The sequence below is a fragment of the Eucalyptus grandis genome, chromosome 5 (genome assembly GCF_016545825.1).
Source record: "Eucalyptus grandis isolate ANBG69807.140 chromosome 5, ASM1654582v1, whole genome shotgun sequence".
NCBI classification, from domain to species: Eukaryota; Viridiplantae; Streptophyta; class Magnoliopsida; order Myrtales; family Myrtaceae; genus Eucalyptus; species Eucalyptus grandis.
The window spans coordinates 24,962,819-24,977,156 of NC_052616.1; the positions used below are offsets into that span (position 1 = coordinate 24,962,819).

Genomic DNA, 14,338 nt, shown 5'->3' on the forward strand with positions numbered 1-14,338 from the left:
GGGGACTCTACTGTGGTTGGTCAAGACGTTGTCAGGTCTGCCTGTGATTGAGATTTGGAGGACAGAGGAAGAGGAGGAGAACACTGTGGACGAGCTTCAGACTTTACAGAGAACAGGTGCAATTGTGCTGCCGGATCTGAGGGCGGCGGGCGTTTCTGACTAAAAGTGGGATGGTAGTTCGGAGCGGAGGGCTTCAGAGAAGTCCCCGAGTGAAGAACACCAAGCTCTCTCCAGGGTTGTCTTGAAAGAACGAGGGAGGGATCACAATAGAGCACTTGCACAAACTGAATTCACAAAAAAATTTGGAGTTGACCTGACTCCTAAATAAAAAAATAAATTCACTTGATTTGCATGTGCATTACAATTAGGATCCGTACCGCAATGATAAAATTTAGAACTGATACGTACATGAGTCACCTGTCATGCGCATGCACCAGCTGCAGAATTCCAAGCCGTGGGTACAGATCAAAGTAGAGTCCGTGAAAAGTAAAAAGAAAAAGAAATAAGGAGCCTCTGTTTGGAAGATATGCCGAGATCCTAGAAATATACCGGGAATTGATTGATCCGATTTCGATTATAGAGAATCAATCCAAATATTATATTGATTTGTAAAATATTACATTGCCTTTTTTATGTATACATCTTGTAATATAAACAGCAAAAGCCTTGTACATTGATTACAAGTCAGAATACAGTAAAATCTTTCTCCCTAAACTTGTTATTTTTCTCGTCTGTTCCTTGCTTGCCTTCGGTTTCTAACATGGTATCAGAGCTTTGGCTTTAAGCTCCATCTTCCGCAACTGATTGCTTTCGAAGCTGACAGATCGACGTCTTGATTATGAAAGAATCAAATTCTATAAGAAGGAAGAAGAAACGGATTTTTTTTTCTTACCATGAATCCAGAGAATCTGTTCCCTGCCACTACTGGCGTTCCTTCCATAGGTGACGTCACACCGACGGGAGAGACACAAGGCCATAGCACAATACCTGCAATTCCCACAACCCAGCAACAAATCCAGACTCAATGGTAGATATTCCCAGCTCAGACGAATATGGGGTAGCCCATTCCAGGCCATCTTTACCAATGGGTACCCTATCCATGGTACGTCGGGTAAGGCCCGAATCCATCATTTCCGGGGGTAATGAGTTACCACAGTAACGTTAAGCCCAATGGGAATCTACCAGCCACAAGCGGAGCAAACTCAGCCGCCAAGACAGAACAAGTAAACGGGTGCGGAGAAGCGGGTTCGGGAACAAACCCTCAACCGAGACTCTTCAATGCGGGTCATGCAACCGGGTTCAATGGGTCGGGTATAGGGACGAATCCCTACCCGAACTTTTCACCCGGATTTTTACCGTTTCCAATTGCAGCCATCATTGGCCGACCAAAGCCAGGCGATCCCTTGCATGTGTCAACCGCCGACGTCTAAAGTTGCGATTAATTAGTCTGCAACTGATCGGGCCGGAAAACTACAACAAATGGTCACAAGACTTCCGGTGGGCCCTCGTGATAAAAGATAAAGATGGTTTCCTTGACCGAACCGTACCAATTCTGTCAGACAAAAGGCTGGCGAGGCATTGGAGAAAGTGCAATCACCTGATCCTCACCTGGATTGGCAATTGCGTCTCTCCAAACGTCACAGCAGGCCTCCCACCAACGGAAGATTCGAAAACCATGTGGGATAACATCAAAGAAATGTACGGGAAATTAGACCGAGCAAAAATCTTTTGTCTCATGCAAGAACTCACAGATCTCGAGTAGGGGAATATGTTTGTCACCGCGGTTTATAACAAACTCTCATCGCTCTAGAACAAGCTCGAGGCCGCGGAAGAAAAACTCGAGGGACCTCCAGAGACTCTCAGGCAGTACAAATCCAAGAAGGAGAGGGAGTAATCCACTTTATTCCTTTTAATATTGAACGAAACATACCTAACATTTCGTTTGCAGATCCTGGCAATGGATCCTATGCCGCCCCTTGGCCGGATTTTCCAGCTGGCCATGCAAGAAGAGAGCCAGCGGCTCACAACATTGGAGCAAACACAAGGAGGCAAGGCTGTCGCTCTCGCTCTTCACGGAGAACGGCGCGGGAGAGAATTGGGGGCGAAAACCCTAGCTCGAGAGAGAGAAAACCGCGAGGGGCTAGGGTTCGCAACCAGAGAAAGAGCCCTTAAAAGGGAAGGAAGCTACGGCCCAGATTCAATCCGGCGATCTAGCGGCTCGGATTTCTTGCGGAGATCTGACGGCCTTGATTTCCCCCGGAGGTTGACGGATGCAAGGGGTCGATGTATCTGCTACATCGGACGATGGAGATAATTCCACGATTAAAGCATCGACGGCCAGATTTTTTCCGCATCAATAAGTAATTTCGGCCAAAATTCAAGGGGAAGAGGTAAATTATACTGTAAGCATTGCAAAAGTCCACATCATACCATAGATAATTGTTGAAAGTTGCATGGAAAGCCAAAAGAAAAAGGAAAAAGAAAGTTTTTGCAGCTTACGGTGATTTGGACCTACTAGACCAAGTAGTGATCGACCGATTACTCATGGGCAATATCGGCAATTGAAGCAGGCACTATAGAAAGCAAACAATGGAAATAAAGGAGGAAGTTTCTCGAGGTATATCCCACTGCCTGATTAATTCAATTTCAAAAAGGGCATAGATAGTTGACTCAAGAGCAAGTTATCATATCATTTGTGATATAAATTTTTTCTCAAGAATGCATAAGAAATTGGATACGCCTATTTCTGTGCAACTTCCAAATGAAAACATTACTCATGTCACATTGACAGGGACTGTTCAACTAAGCTCTCAAATTGTCCTGCATAATGTCCTTTATGTCCCACAATTTCAATTCAATCTCATTTCCGTATCCAAAGTTTGCAAGGAAAATTCCTGTCAAATACTCTTCGATGCTGACACATGTTTTTTTCAGGCCCTTTCGACTGGGAAACTAATGGGCTTGGATAGTCTTTCTGAAGGTTTATATTTCTGGACCGGTATTCCAAGTCATCCTGATTTGAATTCAATTCCTTTTAATAAGTTGTCATTGTGTAATGTCATTGCCAATGATAAAGACTTTCTTTTACATGCAAGAATGGGGCATAGTGCTTCTTTTCCATACTCTAAATGTCCCATTTGTCCTCTTGCAAAACAGTCTCGCACATCTTTCCCTTCGAATGCAAAAGGTTCCGCTACTATACTTTCTTTAATTCATGTGGATGTCTGGGGACCCTATCACACAGCACACTGTGATGGTTCATGATATTTTCTCACAATTGTGGATGATCACTCTCGGGCCACATGAGTTTTCCTGATGCAATCAAAAGCTCAAGTTCCATCTCATTTGAAAATGTTCATCACCCTGACTAAAAATCAGTTTGGGAAATCAATCCAGCGAATGCGAATTGACAATGGGAATGAATTTTTTAGTCATGATGGCAGATCACTTTTCTTGTCTCATGGCATTCTACATGAAAGCTCCTGCATTTATACTCCACAACAAAATGGAGTGGTGGAACGTAAACATCGTCACTTGCTGGAGGTCGCACGAGCTTTGAAGTTTTCGGCATCCGTTCTAGCAATATATTGGGGAGATTGTGTCCTCGCTGCAGCCTATCTCATCAACCGTATGCCTACTCGGATATTAGCTGGTAAATCACCCTTTGAATTACTTTATGGAAAAAAACCGGCAGTAGATCATCTACGAGTTTTCGGTTGTCTTTGTTATACTGCAACTATGGGACCTTGAGACAAAATGAGTCCACGTGCTAGGAGGTGTATTTTCATGGGTTACCCTAACCTACAGAAGGGCTATTATGTTCTCGATCCATCAACAGGAGAATTTTTCGTGAGCAAGGATGTCATTTTTCACAAAATTATCTTTCCATTTCGTGAGTCTGCAGAGGATTTGGATATCTCAACCAATTCTCATCGCTCCTCAATTGAGGAAAATATATCTCCTGAATATTTTCTCGCAGCATCACCAGGACAGGTGATTCCACCTTCTTCATTTGATCAATCACCTCAGACAACAACATTGGAAAATGTACCTGCTCTTCCATTAAACATTGAGGATGATTCTAGCGAACAAACAGAAAACAATGCTGTGGAAATATCTCCTCCTCCACCACCAACGGATCATCCACGACGTTCGGGGCGAGCTACAAAACCACCAACGTGGACCAAAGACTATGTCTGTGCCTCACTTAATGGACCAGGTATTCACTATCCAATATCTTCTTATGTCTCCTTTGAAAAGCTTTCGTCGGAGCATAGATGTTGCATTAGTCGTATATCAGATGAGAAAGAACCATCTAGTTATGATGAGGCATCCAAAGATCCACGATGGCAAAAGGCCATGGAAGCAGAATTACAAGCCGTAACTGATAATCACACATGGGAGATAGTTCATTTGCCCCCAAATAGGAAATCCATAAGATGCAAATGGGTCTATAAAGTAAAGTATAGAGCTGATGGATCCATTGAACGATACAAAACTCGATTGGTGGCGAAAGGATATATACAACGAGAAGGTTTCAACTATCACGAAACTTTTTCTCCAGTTGTTAAAAATGTCACCATTCGCTCATTCTTACCAGTTGCAGCCATCCATGATTGGCCGTTACACCAAATGGACATTCACAACGCTTTTCTTCATGGTGATATGGATGAAGAAATTTACATGGATATTCCTTAGGGTTTATAGAGACAGGGGGAGAATAAAGTATGTCGTCTCCGCAAATCCCTTTATGGGCTGAAACAAGCTTCCAGACAATGGTATGCTAAATTTGCTAACGCTCTCATCAGTGCAAACTTCAAACAATCCAAGTATGATTATGCCTTATTTACATGGACCAAAGGTACGTCATTTATTTACTTGATGATTTATGTAGATGACATTCTCATCATGGGAAATGATGAAGCTGCAATAAAGAGCCTTAAAAAATATTTGCATACCACATTTCATATAAAAGATCTAAGAGCACCAAAATATTTTCTTGGGATTGAGATCGCTTGATCTCACCAAGGAATTTCTCTCAGTCAGAGGAAGTTCGTGTTGGAGATTATATCAGAGGCCGGTTTATCAGGATGCAAGCCAGTTGTCATTCCAATCGAGCAGAATATCAGATTGACTACAACAGACCACACTGGAGGAACATCTCAGGATGATCCTATATTACAGGATTCGACAAGTTATCAGAAGCTCGTTGGAAAACTTATTTACCTGACTATGACTAGACTTGATAGATCATATGCAATGCAGAACCTCAGTTAATTTATGCACAGACCAAAGGAATCTCACATAAATGCCGCTCTAAAAGTTGTGAAGTATTTGAAGGGATGTCCAGGACTCAGGATACTTTTATCTAGAAGATGCGACATGGAAATGACAGCATATTGCGATGCAGATTATGCAACGTGTCCTATGAGTCAAAGATCCATAATTGAGTTTTGTATTAAGTTGGGAGATTCTCTTCTTTCATGGAAAACCAAGAAGCAAGCAACAGTTTCTCTATCCTCAGTTGAAGTAGAATATTGGGCTATGGCAAAGACCACATGTGAGATTGTATGGATACGAGGTTTATTGGGTGTTCTCGGAATACAGCTGAAAAGTCCGACGAAGTTATTCTGAGATAATGAATTGGCTCTGAAACTTGCGGCGAACCCTGTAATGCACGAAAGGACAAAAGCACATAGAAGTGGATTGTCATTTCACTCGGAAGAAGATTCAAGAAGGGACAATCGAGACAAGAGGGATTGGAACGGCTGAACAACCTACAGGTGTGTTTACCAAAGCCCTGTGTCAAAGACAACATGCATATTTACTGAGCAAGCTAGGCATCTTGAACATTTACAAGTCACCAGCTTGAGGGGGAGTGTTGGAAGATATGCGGAGATCCTAGAAATATACCGGGAATTGATTGATCCGATTTCGATTATAGAGAATCACTCCAAATATTAGATTGATTTGTAAAATATTACATTGCCTTTTTTATGTATACATCTTGTAATATAAACAGCAAAAGCCCTGTACATTGATTACAAGTCAGAACATAGAAAAATCTTTCTCCCTAAACTTCGTTCTTTTTCTCGTCCGTTCCTTGCTTGCCTTTGGTTTCGACGGCCTCTGTGCTTTATTCTATTCAACATAAAGTACTCACTAAGAAGAGAAGACACGCGATACTCAACACGGAGGGGCTCATACAAAGGTGTGGTGTTTCTATTTTCCAGCCGAGAACCACTCCATGGGCGAATCTCGGTGAAGCCACCGTCAACGCCATCGCAATCCTAGCATCCCCGGATCTTAATTTGGATATCGTCGTTCAAATTAAATTTCCATTAAATTTGTATTGCATAAAAGTGTTTTAGCAATATTTTTTTTATAAAAAAAATCAATAGTGTATTCACTTCAAATAAGAGAAGCATGTGCATGGTCTAATTCTTTATAAATATTTCAATTTAGAGGTTTTTTTTTGAACTTTTTTTATTTTATTTTAATTACACAATCCTTGTGATAAGTCGATTCCGCCATGTTAACCCTACAACGTTACTGAAAAATGACGTGTCTCGTTTTTTTTTTTTTTTTTCCTGCCGGTTGAATCTTATTATATTTTTCTAAAGACCCAAATGGTATGTGGTTTTGCCATAATTTCAAGTCGGCCCGACCCGAGTAAGCTCTCCACGGGCATCACACGGTCCCTCTGCCGGAACGGGTCGAGGCATGCCGCTTTGCTGCATCTGGGCACGAGCCCTCTAGGTGCCACGTGGCATTCGATCGTGACGTCTAGTTTTTTTTTTTTTTTTTTCGGAATTTGTTGGAAAGTCAAAAGCAGGGATGTGATTAGTTGATAATTAGGCCCATGAAACCTGACGTAATGTAATTCGTATTTATCTCATTAACCAAATGAAAAGGTCATGATTTTATTGAAAAATCGCAACATGTACATAAATAAACTGTCCCAAGATCAATTTCTCTCTCGATTCTACCTCCCTTTTTGTCTACCAATCGCACCATCGTAATTCTGAGACTTATGCTACGACATTAAGGTATGTGGTCATGGAGGCCGTGGCCTCCGACACATGCTCGTACGCACAAAGAATGAGAACTCTCTCTTATTTGAGAGCGTTCGTGATGACAGAAGGCCGCGTCGTGGCCGTGGTAGGCTGTAGCGTGCACGTCGGCTGCCTCTGGGGAAGAGAAAGAAGAGGAAAAAAAGGTTTTGAAAAACAAAGGAAAGGAAAAAAAGAAAAAGAAAAATTGGTAGCGAGTGATTAAGTTCTATAAAGTAGAATGTAAATCTATGGATTTGATAAATATTTGTGTATTTAACACTTTAATCTCTGACGTCACATTTAGATTCCATTTGTTTCACGAAAAATGAATGATTTATAATTTTTGTTAAATTAATCACTCATATAGCTTAAAATAATTATTTAAGTCAAGATTTTTTTATCATAAATAAAAATTTAATCTAAATATTTTCATGGATGATGAAAATATTTTTCGTTTTATATATTTTAGTAATTGATACAAGTGATTATTTAAAAAAATATATTTTTTAAATTATTCATTTTTCGTAAAATAAGCAAAGCTTTAAACTTATCAGGCACATGCTTTATACATGCTATATCAACTTCTTTATGCATATTAAAGATTTGGTATGTTTATTATAGCTGATTTTCTCTGAAATGGTATGAACTCATTGGGGTTTTGGGCTGATATATATCCAAAACCAATGAAATAGCATTACATGATAAATTAGAATGTTAGTTTTACACAATATATTATATATTTATCCCATAAATATATAAGTTTCCAATCCATAAAGAAAGTTTATATTGGGATACCGAGGGTGATTATCTCTAGCTCGTTTAGATCAACCCCAAATAATTGAAAATGCATTATTGAATTTCACATAAAATAAATTTATCATTATGTCCATTGTCATAACCTTAAGTAAAAATCATGCGGAAGATCCTAAAATAAATGCCCTAATTTCCTATACTTTGACTGGCTTTCTTAGTTGATATTTATCTTAATCCATATGGACACCGATGTGAGTGTGACGTATCCAAATATAAAAAAGGATTAACATAATTTGACAGCAAATAGTGCATGGTGCACGATGTGCACTGACCCATAAAAACCTAGCAGCACGACATATCCACGTCATCATATGGCTCCACAAATTTCTATATAAAGGATTAATCCAACATGATCAACTTGCCAACCCCACAAGATCTCAAGAAGGAGAAGAGGAGAAGGGACAGTGTTTAAGCCCACCAAAACAATGTCCACTTCAATTCTTAAGCCCACCCCCATCCTCCTCCTCTTCATTTTCTCTCTCCTTGCCTCGCCGGTGCTCTCCGTCGTGCCCGAGGAGTGCACCGCCGAGGAAGGTGATTGCATCGACAAGGCCAAGGCCCTCCCCCTCAAGATCATTGCCATCGTCTCCATCCTCGTCACGAGCCTGATCGGTGTTTGCTCACCGCTATTCACCCGCGCAGTCCCAGCCCTCCACCCTGACCGTGACCTCTTCGTCATTGTCAAGTGCTTTGCAGCAGGCATCATCCTCGGCACTGGGTTCATGCACGTGCTGCCCGATTCATTCGACATGCTGTCCTCACAATGCTTGCAGGAGAACCCTTGGCACAAGTTTCCGTTCACCGGATTCGTCGCCATGCTGAGTGCCATCATGACGCTGATGGTGGACTCGATGGCGACGAGCGTGTATAGCCAGAAGAACAACATCGGCGTCATTCCCGAGACTGAGGGCGGTGAGGGTGGCCACGATGACCGGGAGATGGGTGTGGTTACTGCGGCGCATTTGCATAGCCACGGCCACCACCACGGCCACCACCACCACGGGGCGGCAACAAAGGTGGAGGCCGTGAGTTCTCAGCTGCTTCGGTACCGTGTAGTTGCAATGGTAAGTTCATACTTTCGATATTGTCAATAACATGTTTTCACTTAGATTATTTACTGTATGGTACTACTAAAGTTCGCATAGATATGAAGCCCGCAAGGGTCAGCAAGATAAATCCCCTCCAACCCCCGAATCACAATAATCATCATTCATTTACATGCGCTACGGAATTCAACTTAGCAGAGCGCATGAAGACTTTTTGTGCGGTCCATTTCGTTTTTGCCTTGGAACTTAAAGGGAACAAATGTCGACATAGATGCACTCGCTCCATATATTTCAGATTTCGTATTATATATGTTTCTACCTCGTGCGCCGTTCTAAAGTTTATGAATTGCATGTGGGATTTTTTTTTTTTTTTTTGTTCCTTGTCAATCTAGTTTTTATGCAGCACTTGCGTTCGTTCTTGAAAAGAAGTTGAAGCCAGAGTATTATGTCTGAAACAGATCAGTTTATTGCTTCGATGTATTTAGGCAGATACGGTTAATCCAAATCATTCGTCTTATAAAACATAGAACCTGACGGAAAACGGCAGAAATCTCGATCAAATACAGACATTTCAAAACCAATTTGAGAATTGCAGTATAATCTTTCAAGGAACATGAACATCGCTCTTGTTATAGCTACTGCTTTTTTTTTTTGGTCGAATTATTGCTACTGCTTAATCAGCTGATTGACTTAACGCTGAGTGGTTGGAAGAGAATTGTTAAGAAGTTGACTTAGCTCGTCTTTTATGGAATAAATATGGGATATCAGTGGCAAAAAAAGGGGCATAAAAAGGGATATTGTTGTTAATCATTATTGAAATCATTGTTGAAATATTGAAGAGGATTTTTTTAAGAAATTTTATGCAAGATAGATCTATTAAAAGGTTAAAGGTTCAATTTACCGGACTTCTTCGGTTCTTTTTTTTTTTTTTTCACCCAAAAAAGCGTCTTCATGCTTTGCTTAAAAGATCTTGGCAATATTAAAAAAGCGTCGCAAATTATAAAAATCACAAAATATTATGTGGTATTTTACATGTCGGCAGCATGAGAATTCCGATGTTTCGTGTAAAAAAGTCAAATTGCGAGTCGCGGAATTCGAAGACAGGAAAATTAAAAATTAAAAATTGAGAACTGCATCCTTTCCTTCTTAAAAAATTGATTTTGTCGAATAGGTGGTGGACTTAGTGTGATATATCTCCAATGAATTATTTGGACATGTATTATCTCTTAATTTAGACCAAGTATATCTCTACCTCAACGGAAGTATGATCACATAATGTTAAAGATTAATATAGTGGCCTTAAATTATCCTTTTTTCTTCCATAAATATCTTTTCTTGACATGAAAAATGAAATCAATTTGTACTCAGGTGCTGGAGCTAGGAATAGTGGTACACTCAGTGGTGATAGGGCTTGGATTGGGAGCCTCAAGCAATGTTTGCTCCATCAAGGGCCTTGTGGCTGCTCTTTGCTTCCATCAAATGTTTGAAGGCATGGGTCTTGGTGGCTGCATTCTTCAGGTAACATTTCATATCCACAAACCTCACAATTTGTACAATTTATAACGAAGAAAAACAAATTAATCCTCATAAATCGTGGTTACTTCATGTTCACATGCTGGCCCAAATCGGTTAATTGGGACTTTTGTTTAACACTATAAACAGGCAGAGTACAAGTGGCTGAAGAAGGTGGTGATGGTGTTCTTCTTCGCGGTGACAACCCCTTTCGGGATCGCTCTGGGGATCGCACTGTCGAGTACGTACCGGGAGAACAGCCCAAAATCGCTCATCACGGTCGGCCTGCTCAATGCATCGTCTGCGGGACTCCTGATCTATATGGCCCTGGTCGACCTCCTCGCCGCCGACTTCATGGGGCCGAAGCTGCAGCGCAGCATCAAGCTCCAGATCAAGTCCTATGCTGCCGTGCTCCTGGGTGCTGGTGGCATGTCTCTCATGGCCAAATGGGCTTGAGGTCATACTAGTTATCCTCAATGACAAAATGTGTAAATGGGTGGATTTTCTGTTTTCTTTTTGCCTTTTGGTTTATGCTCATGCTACATGTGTGTTTGGCTTTCGACTTCTCAACAACTAAAGATTATGTGATCATCGTGCACATGATATGCTCTGGCCATATAGAACGCTAAATCATGAACACGGAAAAAGTGTTTCATAGATTTGCTACATTACCGTCGTGAAAACACGAATTAGTCACTTTTTAAATGCCGTTTTATTTTCTGACCGAAAAAAAAGCCGTTTTATTTTACCGTACAATACAGACGCTTGCATCTCTACAAGGATGCCAATTACCTAATAAGGAAGAAGACACCAGCCTTCCACTTTTTACTAGCAGGGATCTATGGACTGTATTTCTTTCTTTTAACAAATATAAAATAAGATATAAATATCATTTCAAAATAAATTGCGAGATGACTGAATTAATGTTTTATTATAGATGTGAAAGTTTGGATAATATTTCCTTTCAACATAAAAAATAATTTCATTTAAAGTACGAAGGCCTTCATAATAGAGTAGATGTTAAAACATGTACCGATGGCCTTCATCAATGCAGTGAAAATAAAATTTGATTTTTCCATCTTTCCAGGCACCTTTAGGGTCTTTTCCTAACCTGATCTGAGGCATAGTTGTAATTAGGGTCATCAAACAAGTAGGTCGAGTTGGGTCGAAAATGGTATGACCCATATTGGCCATTTTAACCAATTTTGACCTATTTTCATGCAATGTAAAATTAAGGATCTATACCCAACCCAACTTGTATCGGACCCGTACTCGACCCGACCTATATTATCAAAACACATTAATATTCTAGGAAAACTATTTTCTATGAAAAATAACCATATTTTTCGATATATGGTTAAAACCCGATAATAATCTAGAAGATATTTTCTGTTGATTGGTAAGGAAAATCTTTTACTCATGCCATCCTTTCAATAATTTTTTATTATATTTTTTAAATCAAAATTTTTAATTTCTTTTTCTTTTTCTTTTTCTTCCTTATTGGCTAGTTTTTGCCGGCCATGATAGCAGTCGATGACCGGCCACGACGAGCTCGAGCCTTGCCGATCCAACGACCCGAGAGACTCGAGCCTCACTCAAGGCCACTAAACATCGACGAGGCTTTAGCCTCATCCAAATTGCCAGATCAACCAAGGCCTGAGTTCACCAATGTTGGGTGAGCGTTGAGGTCTTGAGCCTGCCCTTTTCGAACTTGAAATTAGCTTGGAAGGACCTTGATGGACTCAGCCCAAGCAGCTAGATCTAGGTTTGCTACCAAGGGTCTAAGAAAGAGTGTTGGAGTTCGCGTATCCAAGCACATAGTTTTTGGTCCAAGTTACAGATATCCACCTACACCCGAAGTCCATTGCAGCGGCTAACTTTAACCCAAGCCCTTTGAGAAAATATTTTCTCCAAGGGCCTTTGCTCAGTCCCATTAAAAAGAAGAAGAAGGTTGACACAATTATCAATAGAGGAAGAGCAGTCGTGACTTATGTTGTTGAAAATTAATTTTGAATCCCCACAAAATATGAAAAAAAAGGCCACAAAAATTAAAATTATGCCCACGATAAAATATTTATCCTAAATATATTTCTAACATAAAAAAAAATCTAAAATATGTTCATCGTGACATATTTATTATAAATTTTCTTAGTCAATAGAGGAAGAGGAAGTGTGACTTATGTTATTGAAAATTAATTTTGAATTGCTACAAAATATTAACAAAATTTAATTATACCCACGATAAGATATTCGTCTTAAATTTTTTTGTAACATACAAAAAAAAAAATCTAAACTATGCTCACTGTGACATATTTATTCTAAATTTTTCTTAATCAGTAGAGGAAGAGTAGGCATGACTTATGTTGATGAAAAATTAATTTTGAATTGCCACAAAATATGAAAAAAAAAAAAAAAGGCCACTAAAAAATTATAACTATTCCCACAAAAAGATATTTATCTTGAATTTATTTTTAACATAAAAATATAAATTATGCTTATTGTGACATATTTATCACAAAAAAAAAAAAAAAAAAATCTTAGTCAACGGAGGAAGAGTAGTTGTGGCTTTTGTTGTTGAAAATTAATTTTGAATCCCCACAAAATATGAAAATTAAAAAAAAAAAAGGCCACCAAAAAGTTATAACTATACCCATGATAAGATACTTATCAAAAATTTATTTGTAACGTAAAAAAATCTAAATTATGTTCACCGTGACATATTTATCATAATTTTTTTTAGTCAGTAGAGGAAGAACATGTGTGACTTATGTTGTTGAAAAATTAATTTTGAATCACTACAAATATGAAAAAAAAAAAAGACAAAAGAAGAGGCCACTAAAAATTATAACTATACCCATGATAAGATATGTATCCTAAATTTTTTTGTAAAATAAAAAATTTAAATTATGCTCATTGTGACATGTTTATCCTAAATTTCTTCTTAGTCAATAAAGGGAGAGTAGACATGACCTATGTTGTTGAAAAATTAATTTTGAATTGTCACAAAATATGAAAAAAAGGTTACTGAAAAATTATATCTATAGCCACGATAAGATATTTATCCTAAGTTTATTTGTAACATAAAAATCTAAATTATACTCACACTAACATATTTAAAATAATTTTTTTCTTAGTCAATAGAGGAAGAGCAGGCGACTTATGTTGTTGAAAAATTAATTTTGAATTGCTTCAAAATATGAAGAAAAAAAAAAGGCCATCAAAAAATTATGATTGCACCTACGATAAGATATTTATCCAATGTTTATTTGCAACATTAAAAAAAAATCTAAATTATGTTCACAGTGACATATTTATTATAATTTTTTTCTTTGTCAATAGAAGCATAAATGACTTATGTTGTTGAAAAAATAATTTTGAATCGCTACAAAATATGAAAAAAAAAAATGTCACAAAAATTATAATTATATCTATAATAAGATATTTATCTTAAATTTATTTGTAACATAAAATCTAAATTATACATACTGTGACATATCTATCATAATTTTTTTCTTAGCCAATAGGAAGAGTAGGCGTGACTTTTGTTGTATAAAAATTAATTTTGAATCACTATAAAATATAAAAAAAGGCCACCAAAAATTATAACTATACCCACGATAAGATATTTATCCTAAATTTATTTGTAACATAAAAAATCTAAATTATATTCATTGTGACATATTTATCATAAAAAATTTTCTTAGTCAATTGGAGGAAGAGCAGGTGTGACTTATGTTGTTGAACACTTAATTTTGAATCGGTACAAAATATGAAAAAAAAAAAAAAAAAGGCCATCAAAAAATTATAACTATACAAATGATAAGAAATTTATCCTAAATTTATCTGTAACATAAAAAAATCTAAATTATGCTAACTATGAAATATTTTTTCTTAGTCAATAGGAAGAGTAGG

The 14,338-nt window shown here is 38.3% G+C and overlaps 1 protein-coding gene across 1 annotated transcript; it reads left to right on the forward strand.

Moving 5' to 3' along the window:
• The first annotated feature begins 8,293 nt into the window (after positions 1-8,293).
• LOC120293766 (fe(2+) transport protein 1-like) lies at positions 8,294-11,021 on the forward strand. The gene is made up of 3 exons (XM_039313504.1): positions 8,294-8,932; positions 10,283-10,432; positions 10,577-11,021. Exons 1-3 carry the CDS (start codon positions 8,294-8,296, stop codon positions 10,880-10,882), a joined length of 1,095 nt encoding a protein of 364 aa, XP_039169438.1. The 3' UTR covers positions 10,883-11,021.
• The last annotated feature ends 3,317 nt before the right edge of the window (positions 11,022-14,338 follow it).